The following is a 19,099-nucleotide window of genomic DNA, read 5'->3' as shown; positions in this document are numbered from 1 at the left end:
ATAATTAAAAAGAGCACCAAGTCAGAGGTATCTTTAAAACAAGGGATGAATTTACGTAATGCAGCCAGATGGCTTGAGAATGTGAGTCATAGAATCCAGGGAAAGTGCCCCTTTGACACTAACAAGCCAAATGAGTCATATTCTGAGATGGGGGAGAAACTTGATTCAGATCACATTTAAAGGCAAATCTAGTGAATTTGTGAAACAAAATAGTCATGGTTCAAAAATTTGCACTTCTCAGAGTTTTGCAATGCACTTGTTTGCCAAGTGATGTGTAATTTTTTTTTCTCCATACTGTATACAGTACTGAGGACAAGTGTGCATAAAATGCATATATTAGTTTTAAAAAATGAACTTTTTTTATTGGGAGAAATAGCTTTGCATCAATCTGTATTGGGCAAAATGGAAAACAGTACAAAGTGCATATTAGGGGGACTTTAAAAAAACCACTTGCAAACTATTGAGAACTGAAGTTTGGAAAACTGAAAGATATAAAAAATGACAAATTTGTCTGTCCCTAGTCATGTACCAATGAGGAGACTGGCCCTAATCACTTTGATCTAGAGTCAGGGATGTTTTCTTTGTATCCCTAAATAATCTCTCAGGGCACATGTTTATACATTCAGCAGAATCAAGTTGAAAAGATTTCCTGGGCTGTACAACAATAGGAGCGGGAGCACATTATATATTTCCCTTCATGTATTTCCCTTCATGTACAAAGCTAGCATGTAAGGGAGAATTAAGTCTCAAAACCTAGGAGTGTTCACCCTGGTACACCATTTTTCTGTATGTGCTGGGCAGCTTTGGCAGTGTGAAGTAGTAAAGGTAAAGGTGACCCCTGACCATTGGGTCCAGTCGTGACCGACTCTGGGGTTGCGGCACTCATCTCGCTTTATTGGCCATGGGAGCCGGCGTACAGCTTCCAGGTCAAGTGGCCAGCATGACTAAGCCTCTTCTGGCGAACCAGAGCAGCGCACAGAAACGCCGTTTACCTTCCCGCTGGAGCGGTACCTATTTATCTACTTGCACTTTGATGTGCTTTCAAACTGCTAGGTTGGCAGGAGCAGGGACCGAGCAACGGGAGCTCACCCCGTCGCAGGGATTTGAACCGCCGACCTTCTGCTCGGCAAGCCCTAGGCTCTGTGGTTTAATAGTACAGTCCCAGAAAAGCTTTACTGTTTGATTCAGCTAAAGGTACCAACTATTCTTCACCTTTTAATTCAATATGCTAATGTAATATTATGCAATATGCAATTCTTGTACAAAGGTATTTACACCTTGAAAGTAGAAGGTGAAGAAGTGAATATATACTGCAGCTTCTATATAATTCAGTTGATAAGATGGTTTAATGTGTGTACATATGACTAGCTTACTATTCATTCAAAATAGTCTCTACAGATCTCCGTCATACGATTCCCTCTGTAATATATAATATCCTAGTCTATAGATTTTGTGCTGCATGGGAAGATCCATGATGTTGTTTTTAACATGCCTGACTCTGCAACAACTCTAACTCCACTCTAAGTGGGAAACAGTGTATATAGACTTGAGGCCTAGGCTTTCTTTCCTACTCTGAGGATTAATCTGCAGCTGGGTAAAAGCCGTATGCAGAACAGATTAGGTCAGTCAGCAATTAAATGAGAGTGCTTATACTACCGTTGGCATGCAGTAAAAAACCCAAACACACACAACCATGAGTTTCAAGGGCAAAAAAATCACCATGGTTTCTCCTTAAAGGTTAAAGAAATTCATAAATGCTGCACATATGAGCTTTGGGTTTCTTGGATCAAAAGGAAACAGATGCTGTCACAGCTGGCTAAATATAGTGCACCCCTGCATTGTCTTCAGGCTGCTATTGGTAGCATCTAAATTACATGAGCCGATAGAAAGAGGCTGTACCTCTCAGATGAAGCTGCGACTGAAATAAACAGCTCTTTCCCTCAAAGGAGCATTGGAAGCTGGAGGCCTCATCCCAAATTCGGCATCTGAATCTATACTGCTCACATTATTTTTTGCTAAATTGAAAGGACATTTGTATATAAATCAGAAACATGATAGGAAAGGCCAAACACTTCAATGCAAAATTGTGGAATAAACCTACCTATAGCATCGAATAGTGGCAGTAATGTCACATCACTGTCTCAGCAACATTGTGACAAGCACATAGTTCAACTAATCTCCCTTCACTCCTTTGGGCAGCCTTAGTTTTGATAATTCAGATTTGAAAGCAGAAATAATGTGACATAAATGTGAGGTGATTTGTAATGTAGATTTAAAAGTATTTTCCCCTAAAGGAGAAAATTATGTTCAGTTTTGCAATATCACTCTGATACAATTATGAAGGTCAAGTATCCTCAAATACTGGATACTTTTCATACACACACTGAAAGGAAGTAGAGGTCTGTTTATTTACTGTAGACCACAAGCTTCCATAAATATTTTAATGGGGAGACATCCCATTTCTTTTTGCTATTATCAATATTATCAGATAACATAACATTAAACATTAGGACTGCAATGCTATGTACAATGACCTGGGAATCAGTCCCATTGAGCTCAGTAAGGCTTGCTTCTGAGTAGACATGACTAGGGTTGCACTGTAAATATATACATTGGTATTTGAAGAAAGCCTTGGTAATACAGTCATACTGTAAGACATACTGCATTCACAGCTATGAACTAACGAATTTGGCATCCTAATTTGTGCTTCAAATAAGGAGATTTCATACAAAGTCTATCCCTTAGCATATTATATAACTGCATTTATTTTTAAACATGGCTTGTTTGCATTCAAGATGCACGATGCAATTTTAAAATGGTTACTCAGCAGAATAGACTGTAAATAGTACCACATAAATGACTCAAGCATCATATGTTTATAACACTGTACATGTTCCTAGTTATAGGTTTTCCTTACCTTTATTTTCAGATTCTTTCATCCTCCCTTCCCTCTCCTTGCTGCAGCTCAGCAGGAAGGAAAAAAAACCCAGCTGATTTCTGAAACGCTGACTTTTGATTTGTCATTCACAGCCAGTCATAGGTCACGAAGGCTACGTTCCTCAGTCCGAGGCAGTGATGTGGTGATAATTTGTATGAAAACGGTGTATAACGCTGGGTTATAGTTCGGATTATACAAAATCAGAGGAAGGATGAGGATGCAAGAAGACATAGCATATTTTATAAAATCTGGCATGGAACAGAGGATCTGGAGTCAAAATGTTTTTCCTCATTTCATTTCTACAGGCAATGTTTGTTCTTTTTTTTTAAAAAAAGATCCAGATCTTTCTGTTACTTTTTTCCAACAAGAAACAGGATGAAAGAAAAACACCTAAAAGGTGTTCTTTGTGAAGCTAATGTTCATAATTCACATGTTATGATAGATTCTAGCATGAAACCTAGAATCTGTGTGGTTTAGAAATCTGGATAGTTAATTCCCACATTTAAATATTTTTGTCTTGAGAATTCATTCCAGAGTTTATCAGAATGCAGTTTCCTCCTTGTAATAAATACCCAAATTATATATATAAAAATGAAATAAACATATATAAAGTATACTGAGAGGAGAATAAATTATACTGACCTGTGTCATATAAATCTGTAAGTGGCTTTGATGTTTTATAGAATGTAAAGTATGAGATTGTTTATAAAATTCCATTCTTTCTGCCATGGTATAACCTTACTAAAGAAAAAACATGCCTGCACCAAACTGTTTATTTCCATGGTGCAATTTCTTCTGGACCTCTGTTTTAGAACCAGCTCCAATTTAGCATTGGTTGGTCTGCAGCTATTAACAAAAATAATGGATGGACAGGCACCACTTTTCACTGTGAAAAAAGTGAGTTCACTCTGTTTTCTTCATTGCAGCTGCTTCTCTCTCATAGGGCAATCCTATATGTGTGTACTCAGAAATAAGTCCTAGTAGGTGACTCCCATTTAAGTGTATGTTTATAAATGCAGCCCTATTGTCTTATAAATTATTCTGGATTGGTGAAATTAACCAGCCCAGATATAATCATAGAATTGTATAGTTGGAAGAGACCACGAGGATCATCTAGTCCAATTCCCAGCAATGCAGGAATCTCAACACATGGTATCCCATCCAGTTTGAAACCATGCTGGACCCTGCTTAGCTGTGCAAGTTTGCTTGCAATTTTATTGTTACACCAAGCTTCTGGTCTAGTCGATTTGTAGTTGAGGTTTAGCAACTTTCCCTCTTTTTAAAGGGCTTGCTATATCTTGTTTTACACCTATTCTTTCACATACAGAAGTCTTTTTAAACAGTCTCAAAGTTGTGCCAGATACAGAAATTAGGATTTAAGTGTTGTATGTACCCACCCATAAATCAAATATACTCAGACCTTCAGCTAGCTAGATTCTGGGGCAGAGTTGGAGGACTCTTAGTGAACAGTCCTAGAGAGGAATACTCGGGGCCTTGGAGCTTTCCTGCTGGGTGGGGAACTGCCTCTCAAATCTTGTTCTAAGTGCAATTGTCCCATTTAGACTTTTCTTTTTCTCCCTTCATTCTGATCAAGTTCTCTGTGTTTGCTTCTCCTCTTGACCCCATAGTATTTTCAGGAATACATCACAAGCAGCCTGCCACAGCATGCATATTTTTGCAATATATAGCATGCTGTTACATGTCAGAGATACTATCGAATAGCTGCCAGTCATAGTCACACTAAAATGTAAACATGCCTATATATTTTAAAGCTACATTTATATCCCACCTTTCTTATAAGGACCTCAAGGCAGCATATGTTGTTGTTCTCAGTTGAGCGTTGTGGCAAAGTGAGGATTTGAATTCCAGTTTTTCCCCAGCCTTAGTTCAGTAACTATTACACCACACTGGCTCTCACTAGCTTAGATCACATTAATGGGGACTAGTGTCAGTCTTTACCATTCAGAGATTTTAGTGCTACAAAAATCCAGACCTTGCTGCAAAACCATGCCAAATTGGGCAGGATTCAACTAAGTTGTTGCATGCATGGAACAAGGTCTACTCATGCAATGCATTTTCAAATAGAAATGGGATAATAAATGGCAACCCAGTACAAAGGTTAAAATGGATTTGTTTTGAGCTGTTTTGAGCTGTTGAGTTTTTTGTTTTTTTGTTTGTTTGTTTGTTTGTTTGTTTTGAGCTGTTTTGAGCTGTTTGAGAGCCAGTGTGGTATAGTGGTTAAGAGCGGTGGACTCGTAATCTGGTGAACTGGGTTCGATTCCCCACTCCTCCACATGCAGCTGCTGGGTGATCTTGGGCTAGCCACACTTCTCTGAAGTCTCTCAGCCTCACTCACCTCACAGAGTCTTTGTTGTGGGGGAGGAAGAGAAAAGGAAGTTGTTAGCCGCTTTGAGACTCCTTAGGGTAGTGATAAAGCGGGATATCAAATCCAAACTCTTCTCCTTCTTCTTCTCTTCTTCTGTGACAGGTTTACTTGCCCAAATCAAAATTCTGCCCTAATAATAATAATAATAATAATAATAATAATAATAATAATAATAGACCAAAAGACTTGTATTAAAGGCACCTGCACCTGTAGCAATTGTACTACTCTTCTGTTCTTCTGGGGGAAAAGGCAAATATTCTGTTGGTCTGAGAAAAGTTTTTAAAAACCCACAAGGGAAATGTAGGATGACATGCAATAGATGATAACATTGTGTGGATGCCCCATAAAAAGTGAATAAGTTAAGCATAACATTAAATATCCCATGTACTATATAATCATTAACATACATGATGTGTTTCAGAGCACAAGAGGACAGATCCCTCCCTGAGGAGCTTATACAGGAATAGTGTAAAAACATTGCATATTTTACACAGGTCTACACTCATTGATTTTATAACGTATGACTAGTAACACAGATGTCATGTGTTGCTGTCCCAACCAAGCATACAAAGAACTGACTTCGTGAATCACATGCTGCAATTTTTTTTGAAAGACAAAGACCAATGTAACATAATGTGATGTAGACCTTGGCTTCCCCTGCTGAGCCATAAGAAAAAGAAAATGGGTTGTAAATTTTAAGACATAATTTATTCATGGTCATTAAATTAAATGAGTCTACTCAGAGTAGGAAAAATGTTGGATGCAATCCAATAGGTTTGTTCTTATGACAGGTGATCTACTGATAGATATTTTATGATGGATTGGCATGGATTTTTGTCCTCTAATCTTAGGGACAACACTAATTTGTCCTGGCTGACCTTCTTTCTGTTTACTACTTATCTTTCCATCTTAGTGTTCTTCACTTGTAAAATAAGAGTAATGGTTGGTTTCCTTTGACTAGGTCTTTTTGCAGCTCTGTTGGCCTGTTGTAGAGCTTTGCGTTAGCATCCCTGATCTGTATTAAAAACTCAGGTGAATATTTGTCCTTGAACTTGCAACTTATCCCAGGGAATGGGTTATGGGATGCACAAGATTATTGACTCCACCCAAGCCCCAATTTTGCATCCAACTCTGTATGCAGATTCTTCTTGCACTGCTTTGCACCTTACTTCAGTTGGTGAATGTGGGGTTATAGTAAAACACAGTCCATTCCACAAGCCTGATGTTCACCCCTATGCAAGGGCTACTTAATTACTCTACAAGAAAACTAGATGGGATGATGCATATTGCGGTATTTGAGGCCCAGATTTTATTGATCTTTATCTCACTCATTTTCATCAAGGAGGCATAGATGTCCCTTTCATAGTCTAACAAGGCAGTGAGAGTCTGGGTTAAGTCTATGTGCCTAACCTAGATCAATCCATGACTTGGAGAGGATTTGAGCTGAAGTCTCCTTAGTTAGTCTAACACTATCCCCTGCAGGGACGCGGGTGGTGCTGTGGGTAAAACCTCAGCGCCTAGGACTTGCCGATCGCGTGGCCAGTGGTTCGAATCCCCGCGGCGGGGTGCGCTCCCGTCCTTCGGTCCCAGCGCCTGCCAACCTAGCAGTTCGAAAGCACCCCTGGGTGCAAGTAGATAAATAGGGACTGCTTACCAGCGGGAAGGTAAACGGCGTTCCGTGTGCTGCGCTGGCTCGCCAGATGCAGCTTGTCACGATGGCCATGTGACCCGGAAGTGTCTGCGGACAGAGCTGGCTCCCGGCCTATAGAGTGAGATGAGCACACAACCCTAGAGTCTGGCAAGACTGGCCCATACGGGCAGGGGTACCTTTACCTTTACCTTTATCCCCTGCAGCATATTGGCTCTTGGCTCTCTAAGAGACATATATTGGGTTACTCTGAAGTCAGAGGTAATTTTAATAAAACGTGTTGGAGGCTACAGTAAATGCCTCTATGGATCTCATGCGAAAGGCAATGGATATAGGCTACATTATCAGAGCCTTTTGGACACAGAACAATACGATAGAAGGGTAGAATGGCCATATAGCATGAGAAGTTAGGACCCTTTAATACACATATTATGCTTTGGGGCCTCCTAAATAGAGCCAGATCTTTGTGGAGGTGGGTTTGTCCAATAAATAAGAGATTCAAATCAGTTTTAATTGCCAAGCCTGAGTGTGCTGGGGGTATGATTGAATCCCACCTGAAAAGAGTGAGTCTAGAAGCAGCCCCAGTGTAACAGAGTTCTTCATTCTAAATGTCTAAGCCCACAAACAAAATCCGATTTATGTAATAGCTCTGCAGAAATGTCTTTCCTCTAATCTATCACTTACAACAAATATAATCCTCTTGTTAAATGCGGGTTTCCAGCACTTTATTTTTATTCCAGTTTTCCTCATAGTTGCATCCATGACTGTAATGTATATTTAAACAGAGCAAAAAAAAAATTCAGCTAATTAAAGCTGCGCTGTTGGGCACATGTTTTAGGACACAGGGCAGAATCCAACACTGCAAGAGTGCAACAGAATGCTTTCCTCTCCTCTCAGCAAAGGGTCCCCCCTCAACCTCCTGGAGCAGATCTTGAGGGTATGTAGGAGCTACAGAAGAGAATAGATGAAGGTGAAGTTCTGTTCCAAGAGAAGTCAGTTCCACTTATGCATGAACCAATTTGGATTCAACCAGCAATAAATAGTGGTCAAAGCTTAGCATTTTGCATAGGACTGGGAAGGAGGAGATTGGACATTAATTCAATCCAGAGGGAAGGGAGAGGATTGTCCTACTCAGATTTCTAGCAACAATTGCCACCTCCAATGGCTTATCGTGTAGGGCATGGAGAAGCAAGCAGGAAATGCAAGACCCAGCACTGGAACTGGGGTAATTTCCCCGCTCATCTTAACTTACTGGTATAGCCCATGATTTGCATGCAAATCAGTCCTGGCTTCAGGCCCTTGCATCTCCAGTGAGGATTGGAGAAAGCTTTTGACTGAAATGCTAAAGAGCTGGTGGTCAACATAGACCAGGGTGAACAAATGGCAGATTGGGATCTACTGGTAGAACTGTGGGTGATTTGCAGTAGATAGCAAGAGTTCAACTCCCAACTGTTTAATAACAGCAAGAGCAAAACCATTCCACCGAAATAAGGCTGCCGAAATGAAGAAAGCTAACCAGAAGTGGTCTTGATATGAAAGGACTGAGAGCTCAGTTCAGTGCTGGGACTGAAAACAAAATTCTAAGCCCAGAATATGCTCAGGGGTGGCCTGCGGGTTAATTCTAATGGTGTGCCTTTTGCATGTGGCTCTGGATTGGTTCATCTTCGAATTCTAGTCAAAAACAAAGAAGATCCCACAAGCTTGAAAATCAACTATTTGTGGTCAAAACTCTGTTTATGCACAGTCCGTCCCTGCCTCACTGCTTTCTCTCACTCACACACTCAAAGTGCAGATTACCTCATTAGCTCACATCTCTTAAGTAATTTATGGTGCTATATACATGGGGGGTGTAAGCTATAGGTTTGTTTTTTTAACATATGCATAGTTAATCAATTGCTTATGAAGATGCTAGACTTGCATACAATGAAGTCTCCTCCTGGGTGAAATGAGATGAAGCCAACAGCGAACAGCAAGCCTGGCGCTGCAAGCCCCCTCCTCTACCCTCTAGAGCAGTTGTAGGGAACCTTTGGCCCTCCAGTTGTTGTTGAACTACAACTCCAGTAATCCCTGCCCATTGGCCATGCTTACTGGGGCTGCTTATCGTGTGTGTGGAAATAGAACATCACACCACATTATGTTACTGCATACCACAGGAAAAACAGAAGTATGAACTCAACTCAGGATTGCTGTTTTTGGCAGACGTCCTGTGTTCTTTGTTCTGCTTATTTCCTCCCTTGCAGTACTATGCATGAAGGTAATAGGTTTTTTTAACTTACCAAATACCACGAATTTAGAAAACTTGGATCTTCCCCTTTCATAATATAGAAGGGTGGAATCATCTTTATAATTTACAGAATTGGGTTTCACCAACAAATGTAGGTAATGGAATGAAACACATCTGAGAAGATGCAGAGTAAGTTCAAAATAACTTTATTTACAAATATCAAATGGATTAGCTGTAGGATTATCTGTAGGATTTTCGGGGGGGGGGGAGACTATCCAAAACAAACAAACAAAACCCCACCTCCCTCAATTACAGTAATACAAAGACTGTTCCCTAGAACAACTAAGTACAGAACTCCCTCCCAACATACTCTCATTAGTACAAAACAGAACCATAACTTTAGAAAATACATCAGATTCACAGTAAAGTGCCAACATCATGAGGTGAAAATTGTGGTGCATTACAGAAGACTGTGATTCTGAGGAAAAGCTAAAAACCAAAGCAATAGAGAACATAGTATCTGGGTAGCTTCTAAATGGAGCGCTTTGGAAAGTACTCAGAGCAGCAACAATAATGTATTTTGACCCTGGAATAATTTCTACAAATTCTATAAAATTCACCTAGCAATATATTTTAATAATTAGACCACTCTTGGTTTGAATATGAAATTAATGAATATGTAAAGTGAATCCATCACTTTGAACAAGTCAAATTTCTCAGAGCTGTTACATCTGAGTCAAAAGAGCACACCCAAGCTCCTCTATCTCCACACACTTGGCTCCCCCAGTTTCACATTTCCAGCTCTACCCTGGCTTATTTATAAAGGACTCAAAAATAAACCTTACTTAAAATTAAAAAAGCACAAACTGAGCTCTGCCAAAGGGCTTTACAACCTTGAAATAAAAACACAGAATAACAGAAGTGGATGGATTCTTTGTTATCTTTCTGCAGTTCTTTCCCATCACTCTAAGGCCAAACAACATTTGTTGTTTACATAGTTACAGTCTGGAAGCAGCCCAAGTCTCATACTCAATATATTCTGCTCACATAGGCCAGTTGCTCTTAATGCATAGATATACTGTACAAGCAGGTAAGAAAGGTTGGGGTGCTGATCAAGCAACCTCCACCATATTGTATTAAAATCCAATGTTGCATGAGAGGAAGACAGCAGAGTGCAAGATTCCTTGGCCAGTTTGGGGTTCCCTTCTTTCACTGCAGCCCCAAATGATAAGGCCCAGAATGTGTGGTCAGTCCCCACCCCCCTGCACAACTCTTTGGCAAGGACTTTTGTTGTGTCTACAGGGGAGAGCAGGTGAAAGAAGGGGATCCATTGCACAAACATGACTTCTGCTTCTGCAACCCTGGAGACAGCCCATGGTGAAGAAAAACATGATAAAATATAGAACTCAGTCAAGACATGAATCAAACCCTTAAATATATATATATATATTTACTGTATAAGTGGGGCATAAGTCTTCTCTCACCTGCCACAGGCTGAACAAACAAAGAAGCCCCATAGAAGGCAGCCATACCTTCCTGCCCCCTTGAAACTAGAGTGCTTTGAGTTTCAGTGAATAAAGGTATCTCCCAATGTCCCTCCCATCACTTAAGACACCTTCAGGAAATGGTTTACTAAAAGAAGCTTCTCCTTGGAAGCCAGGGAAGGAGAGGGCAGTTGGTGACCCATCTCCCTGGTTATTCTAGATATTGCTTTTTGTATAAAAATGAAGATCTAATAAAAAATACAAAAGTGCATTTTATCACTGGTGTCCAATTCTTTGTGTAAACATACATTTATTACACATTTAATTATGTGCACCACATGGAAAAATCCCTTAAAAAAAAAAAACATTATCACAATTCATGGACATCTGAGCCTTCTCTATATAATTGATGGCCTCATGTATACCTGGCCCACTCAGAAGTAGTCACAGTGAGAGGTAATGGATTTTTTGTTAAACTCTTTGGATTCTTTGTTATTAGCTTAAAATGTGCTCATCATTGTAGCCAATTACAGGGATACGTAAACCCTTCACCTTCTTTCTGGAAACTCCCTGCATTAGATATTATAGAGTTGCAGTGCTGGGGTCCTCCGTACATAGAATCAAAAATTGTAGAGCTAGAAGGGACCCTGAGGATTGTCTAGTCCAACCCCATGCAGGACAGGAGTATGCCACTGTCCCTTATGGGGATCAAACTTGCACCCTTGGTGTTATCAGCTCCACATGAGCCATCTCAGGAGACAGTTGACCTTCAGAAGACCTTTAGTCTTTCTAAAGCACAAATATAGTAGTTGCTTCATCTACATTGAATGTCCAGATTGTCTTGATAAAAGTGCAAAAAAGAAAAAAGCAGCAATGCTAGAGTCTAGTTCCTGGGATGCATCTTTGTATACGGAATGCTTTTTTGGGTACTGGCAGAGCCAGATGACAGCTTGCCATTCCCTGTCACTTTGTTCTACAACAGTGCAGCCTGAAAAGCTCAGGCTGCATTCAGATAGCATGTTCCTCCTTCTCAAAAGGAAATACTTATCATGGACAGAGTCTTGTCTGTTAGGGTGTGGATGTTCAGGGGAAAGTGCTTATCCACACTTTACATCCAAGTGTAGAGAAGACAACTGAGAACAGCCAACATTTCCACTGCACCAGAAGGGGATTTAGGGGAGCGTAACTAGTTTGGTCACAATGGGTGCTGCAGCTATGAATTAGAGTGGAGCAAGAGAAGCAAGGGGTGCCAAATTTTGGTGCCACTGAAATTTGAGACCCCCAAGGTTCACCATGGTTAAGACATTGTGAAGTATTATACCTATGCTGCCAGGGCTTAGTGGGTTCAAACAGTTATGCAAACAGCAATTGGGTAGAACAAACTCTAATGTAGGTGTAAGATGGCATTAAGCTGTAGTCTTGCACTGCTGATGTTAAAATGTTATTTCATTTGGTTTGGCAGGTAATGCAGTAGCCCATTCTCAAATACTATAAAGCTTCTTGTATAATACACTAGCCAGTGGGGAGGGGGGGGAGCTTAAACAACATAATTTTATCATCAAACTAGCATAGGTCTCTTGGTGGTGGGGACTATAAAGTATAATTCAGAATAATTTCTCCCCTAAATACATTCCCCCCACATTTTATATAAAATAAGGCAACTTGAGGACACTCAGATCAAGTTATAGTTCCTGTCAAATATTATGCATCAAAATTACAGTATTTGCTTCCAGTTTAGGAAAGCTGCTATATGAACTCTGGATATAGGAAAAAATACACAAAAATGGGCATGTGTGTGTGTGCGCGCGCGCGCACACACACACACACACACACACACACACACACACATGTCTCTATACATTTAAGAATTGTGGGAAACTCCCAGTTTTTTTGTTTTGTCCATTTAAAGAGAAACTAGTTTTTGATTCTGGGGTAGAAATGGGTAAGACCTGCAGGACTTCCCAGTCTGGTCCACTGGCCTTTCCCCAGCAGTGTTTCCTCCACTCCTGAGCTATAATCTCTGACCAGCTGAACAAGGCATGGGGAGAGTGCGGGGGGGGGGGAGTTCAACCACAGCCAGTGCTGCTGACTGGAGATTAAGCTCAGGAGCAGGAAAGACGGGGCATGCTTGAGATCACTGCTGATCTGCCCATGAACAAACAGATTACATTTCTTTGCCATGTGGTACAAAAGGAAGTCTGCTTTACTTCAATGCTGTGTAGCATGAAAACAATCTGTTCACGGAAAAATATCACACTCTTTCTCTATGGACAGCAGCCTACATTTTTGTGCTCCTCGCATTAATAGGAGACACACACCCACTTTAACCAATAGCCTTTGACTATTTCATATACTACAGCAGGGGTATCCAACATGGTGCCCTCCAGATGTTTAGCTACAACTCCAGAGAGCCCCAGAGAGCATTGTCGATGGTGAGGGTTGATGGGAGTTGGAGTGCAGCAAACTCTGGAGGGCACCACATTGGCTATGCCTGTACTACAAGAAAGGAAATAGAAAAGTGGAAACAAAGTTAATTTGCACTTACATCCTATTGATTTCAGTGGGATACAAGTTACTCATCACTAACATATCACACTGAATTCAACAGGTCTTAAGTGCAAGTTATTTTGCTCTGGAACCAATCCAACATGCAGGAAAGTGAGGAGAAAAGTTAAAGCACATTTGATTTGATTGATCTGCAACAGTAGCTTTAAGACTGGTCTGGAGAACTCTGGCATTCCTTGCTACAGGTTCTACAGTGAGGAGATCTTATAATGGCAGACCAGCTTTCCCATCACTACTGATCTGATTAAATGCTCTCTCTGAGGGAGTGTGTTGGAAATACTCTAGGGTACCATCTCCATTTTGCATGGATCAACACCAAGAACCGTGAATTATGGCTGGCCCATGCATGTACTGCAAGAGACAAATCATAAGCTAAAATATAACCTAGAATCCTATGTTATGTTCAGGGAATCCTGGAAGTAACAGAAGTAACAGCCATGCAGAAACTGGTTCTTTAAGGAAAGAAAGTTTTGAAACAATTGCTCTGGAAAAATCAAGTGTTTCTGTTCAGCTTTTGGTCTAAAGTTATTTGGTAGCAATCTGCTCAATGTTCAAGTCAGCTTAGCATACTTAGCAATACATTTCAAAAGCAACATTCCAAATGGCCAGCTATCAAGGAATACATGCATAGTAGACCATTTCGCTTCCATTCAGACCTGAGTGCTTACTTACCTTCATTTTCATTCAGATTCTAGTGAATGATGCAAAGAAGCGTTCACAGAAAAGTACATTGGAACTAAAAGACAAGATCTTAAGACTTATGTGGACAAAGACAGATCACTTAGAGAAAAGGGAAAATTGGTTCAAAACAGGCCAAACTCACACAGGAAAGAAATGACTTCAGTTAAAGACAGGTGGTTAAAACACACAGAGAGAGACCAACTGAAGTAAAGCTATGCACACATTACCATTGAATCTGACTCTGGTTTGCTCCCACCAGCTGGGTTTGAAGCCATGCATACGTGTCATTGGCCACAACTCACATCTATCCTGTAGTTTCTTGAGAAATACAGCTGTTTGATGTGTTCCCTTCAAACCAGCTTTCACCCAATTTGAAAACTCCACTCACATCCACTATGCAATTAAGCTGAGCGGTGTACATTTGAGATAGCCATTGCACATGCATAATGACCATGCACGCACAATGACCACTTTATAAATAGGAGCTGGTAGCGGGGTTGCAGGCATGGAAAAACTAAACTGGAAATGTGCATTGGGTAGGATATTCCTGTACCCTTTCTAGTGTGTACAGCAACATGCAAATGCAACTTCAAATGCAGTGGGAGAGAACAACCTCACTGTATTTTAACACAGCTAAAGTGTACATAGCCTAAGTCTTTGGTCCAGTACATAACTTTTTTTCCTTTTGCACATGTGAGCCTTCGCAACTGATTGTCTTTATATGAACAAGTCTAATAATCAAACCATTGATATATATTGGCAACAGTTTCCAGATTTGTGATAGCGTTTTTCCTAGACTATGTGGTCATGAACATTTGTCGCTTACTGTCCTGGTTCACATGTCACAATAAACCACAGTTAAACTAAAGGGCTTAAACATTTAATGTGAACACACAGCGTACTAGTGCATACTGCCAAAATTGCAGGCATTTCACTCGTCCCCTGCTTTTGCCATTGCCCAGGAAACAAGCAATGATCTGGCTTGCCATTACATCTGAACCTAGGTTTATGGTTTGTTTCTGTCCAAATCACAAGCCGTAACCAAGATTTGCTCTTTGTTTCTTGATTGTGATTTGTTTATGGGAGGAAACAACAAGTCTCTGGTTTGGACAAAACCAGCAGTAAAAGTGCATGCCATTTCAGTGGTTAAACTATGACTTAATGTGACTTGCAAACAAGTGACTTGTGAAGCAGCTCAATATAATAGTGATCATCTGGACAGGTCATTATGTTAAATCATACGATCACTTGTCTGGGAGATAATTTGGGACAATTTTAAATGTGATAAAAAGAGAGCAGAAGCTCACTGGCAGTTAGTAACAGGCTGTAACACTGTATAATATTAAGGCTATAATAATACTATCCAAGTTGTGCAACTTTTCTTGATAAAAAAATAGACCACCTTTATATCCTAGTATACAGGATGGCCTAAATCCACACCACTGAATTACAAACTAGTTCCATAAACATTACAGCAGCATTTTTATTATATATATTCTTAAATGTTGGTATTTTCCGCAAACCAACATGTTTAAAAACAACCATAATTTCCATTCCCCATTAATTGATACTCGAACACATTTTTTGTTATTTGAACTATATATGCTCCACAGTGCTTCTTGCACTGCAGGTACATTTAGAGAAGTGTTTGTTTTTAAATTGCTGTGGAGTGTTAGATCAAGGAAAACAATTCCAAACATTCATGAAATGGCACATTGAATATGCAGAAGAATTAGCTGTGGCTAGATGGAACAGACAACAGGCTCTGTAAGCCTCCTAAGGTATATCTGTCTCTGCATAACAATTTAGGATTCCTTGGAAGTCCATGCACAAGTACTTAATACGCTGAGGACTAGGATTCCATATAGCATTTTCAGAGATGTTCTTAGCTATCACTATATTTCTGCAGCTATTCTCCAGTAAAACCAGGGAGACAGCTGATATATATATATATATAGGCAGAGCACAGATACAGAGATACAGGACATCACAAACTTAATAGAAAATCAACTCTGGTTATATTAACTCTTGCTTGTTTTGGAAATGCTTAGTTTGCTTCTTTGGCCTGGAGTGGAGGAATTTTGCTGGACACCAGAGAATACACATAAGGCCATATTTTGTTGGTCTCTGTCCCAGAGAATGAGTGTAGGATTCCTCTGTTTCTGAAATAAAGAAATTAAAAAAAAAAAATGTAAATGAAGAATCTTTACAAACCAACCAACCCTGGTATTGCAAGTTTGGTTACGATGCAATTATTATCTTACAGTGGAGTGCTGATTCATATTCCCTTTTTTAGTGTGTATACTTGTATTCGTACTTGTGACCAAGGAAGGCAATGTGTGAAATATTCCACAAGCCATGGGCACCGACAGAATAAAAGAGAAATGCATCTACATGAATGACTATTATATATAAATGGCATGTTATTTCCCACATGGAAGAGCCTTGTGTGTTTGGATTCTGTAAAAGGCACAGTGGTAGAAGACGCTGTTGTCTAAACCTCTGGAGTTGATTTGCAGATTAGAACAGGGTGCAAAAAATATGTGTGTGGACGCACAGTACCTGTACTTCCACTTTCCATCACACTCTGTTCTCTCTAAGAATAGAACCCGTGCAAGGAGATCCATGGGCTTCACCAACATGTGGTAACCCTTGTTTGTGCATATGTTCTGTGTACACATAGCTATTTTCTAATACAGTGGTACCTCTGGTTGCGAACGGGATCCGTTCTGGAGGCCTGTGCACAACATGAAATAGCGCAACCCGCAGCAGCGCATCTGTGCACGCGTGGGTCGCGATTTGCCACTTCTGCGCATGATGTCATTTTGTGTATCTGTGCGCAAGCGAGCGGCGAAACCCGGAAGTAACCCTTTCCGGTACTTCTGGGTCGCCACGGGACATAACCTGAAAGAACGTAACATGAAGTGGACATAACCAGAGGTATGACTGTATAAGGTTTTGTTTGTGTGTGTGTGTGTAGCCAATCATGCATGCTCCAAGTTCCAAAGCTTGCACTCTCTTAAAAGTGTTTTATTTTATTTTATTTTATTTTATTTTATTTTATTTTAAGGGTGGTGATCACCTTCCCAAACCAAAGACTTTGGTTTCCTAAATGATATGGAGACAAGACATCTCATTCAAACCTTAAATTTGGTTGCCCAGCTATGATTTCATTAGCCAAAGTTCAATAATATAATGTACTAATAATTAATACAGTTTAGAGGATATTAAGTTGGCCAACGAAACTGCTTCCAGAAATGTATGTGCCATGATTATGGCAGCAGAATTTTCATGAAATACAGTGGTACCTCAGGTTACATACGCTTCAGGTTACATATGCCTCAGGTTACAGACTCCGCTAACCTAGAAACAGTACCTCGGATTAAGAACTTTGCTTCAGGATGAGAACAGAAATCGTGGTCCGGTGGCGCGGCGGTAGCAGAAGGCCCTATTAGCTAAAGTGGTGCTTCAGGTTAAGAACAGTTTCAGGTTAAGAACAAACCTCCAGAACGAATTAAGTACTTAACCCGAGGTACCACTGTAATATGAAAGTACAGTACCACTGTAATATGAAAACTCTACTGCCATACACATACACCGTATCTCTGTAACAATTAAATTTAGTCTTAGATGGAACTTGGGCTTCCAACTCACTTGTACAATTCCATTACAGGCTTTGCAGCATCTTTGTATTTTCTAAGCCTAGCAGCAACAGCTTCAGGTTTATCATCTTCCCGTTGGATTAATGGCTCACCAGTAACGTCATCAACCCCCTGTTAACAAGAGTGGCATGACAAATCAACATGTTAGTATTACCAAGGGATATGATTATGCTGCATTAAAAATAACATTAACATTCAGGCAAAAAGGTGTCAAATTTTGGCCTATCTTCACAGCCTTGGTTGTGGCAAGGAACTAGGGACACAATATAGCCAAACACTTCAGACAGACACATATGCTACTGGTATGCCAAATTATACACAGCCCTCACCCAAAAGAGCCACACCCAATGTGGAAAAAATGGGAACAAAGGCCAAGCCAATTGGTGAGTACACAAAAATGCTAATAGTGTTATGTAGCACCCAGTATTACAATATAGTTTTCAATGAATTTCCATGTTCCCACTGGGTTCTATTGTTTTCTGCCAGGGAAAATCTCCTATGTACTACTTCTCATACACATAAATGGTTCCTTTTCTTTACCATTTGGCAAACACAGATGGAACTCACCTGACCTTCCTGTTTCAAAATGGTGCATGGAAGGAATTACCGTATTTTTCGCTCTATAACACGCACCAAACCATAACACGCACGTAGTTTTTAGAGGAGGAAAACAAGAAAAAAAATATTCTAAACAAAATAGTGGATATATGATTTTTGTGGTTCATGCTGTGGCCACAGACATGTGATCTGAGAGTGAGTTTGGAGTAGTCCAATGCAAAAATCCTGAGGATCCATGTGGATCCATGCTTTGTAACCACGGAGGAGGGAAGGAAGGGGAACCATGGATCCTCTGCTCACGACTGCAGCAGATTCCCCCCGCCCCGCCACCCGCAGGCATTCGCTCCATAACACGCACAGACATTTCCCCTTACTTTCTAGGAGGAAAAAAGTGAGTGTTATGGTGCAAAAAAAATCGGTATTTGTGTGCCTGAGAAGCAGTGCATTGGAGAGTTCCCCTGAATGAAGGCAACATCAAAAACCAATGGCAACACACTGACAACTATTAAGATAATTCAGCATTTTTACTGGCGGATAAATAGTCTATGGTTTCTCTTGCCAAGTCACATTGTTTGGGCAGGACTAGTTATCTTACATGTACTTGAGGTGGGTTGAATTCCATATTATAGACTCTCCCACTCGCTGGGTGAATCCAACGAGCACTTAGGCGGTCTTTTAGGGACTCAAATGGGATGTTCAAGCTTATCACTAGATCCAGTTCACATATTGTGTCAAGTGCTTCAGCTTGACCCAGTGTCCTTGGAAAACCTATGTGCAAAAAGAGAACAAAAATTAATAACCTGTTACAAGAGTTTGCTGTGAGTTTTGAATTCATCACCTACCTATCTACCCCCACTTGTGTTGTGACTCCAGACTTGAAACAGTATCAGGATCTCAAGTGCAACAGGCTATAGGAGCAATCACATCAGGGATTGTTCTGACTGCTGCCCCAC

General features: G+C 40.4%; 2 protein-coding genes and 1 long non-coding RNA gene across 6 annotated transcripts in view; 1 reads left to right on the top strand and 2 right to left on the bottom strand.

Annotated features, from left to right (window-relative positions):
* The window catches only part of DNAJC6 (DnaJ heat shock protein family (Hsp40) member C6), a 55,135-nt gene extending 51,948 nt beyond the window's left edge, over window positions 1–3,187 (bottom strand). Inside the window, exon 1 of the mRNA XM_081193685.1 lies at window positions 2,918–3,187. The gene's annotated coding sequence lies outside the window, so the exon portion shown is untranslated. The remainder of the gene's footprint in view (window positions 1–2,917) is intronic.
* The window catches only part of LOC308586818, a 132,417-nt gene that overhangs the window by 54,019 nt on the left and 59,299 nt on the right, over window positions 1–19,099 (top strand). The gene's annotated exons all lie outside the window — the stretch shown is intronic.
* AK4 (adenylate kinase 4) overlaps window positions 9,455–19,099 on the bottom strand; it is a 36,339-nt gene continuing 26,694 nt past the window's right edge. For all 4 annotated transcript variants that reach the window (XM_081193908.1, XM_081193909.1, XM_081193910.1 and 1 more), the window contains exons 4-6: window positions 18,742–18,914; window positions 17,581–17,699; window positions 9,455–16,088 (exon numbers count right to left, since the gene is read on the bottom strand). In XM_081193908.1, coding sequence (XP_081050034.1) covers window positions 15,974–16,088; window positions 17,581–17,699; window positions 18,742–18,914 — 407 coding nt within the window. In that variant the 3' untranslated portion in view covers window positions 9,455–15,973. The remainder of the gene's footprint in view (window positions 16,089–17,580; window positions 17,700–18,741; window positions 18,915–19,099) is intronic.

Source organism: Podarcis bocagei (genome assembly GCF_964188305.1).
Source record: "Podarcis bocagei genome assembly, chromosome: 5".
NCBI classification, from domain to species: domain Eukaryota; kingdom Metazoa; phylum Chordata; class Lepidosauria; order Squamata; family Lacertidae; genus Podarcis; species Podarcis bocagei.
The sequence above is the reverse complement of the archived record's forward strand: the minus strand, read 5'-3'. Positions and strand labels throughout refer to the sequence as shown.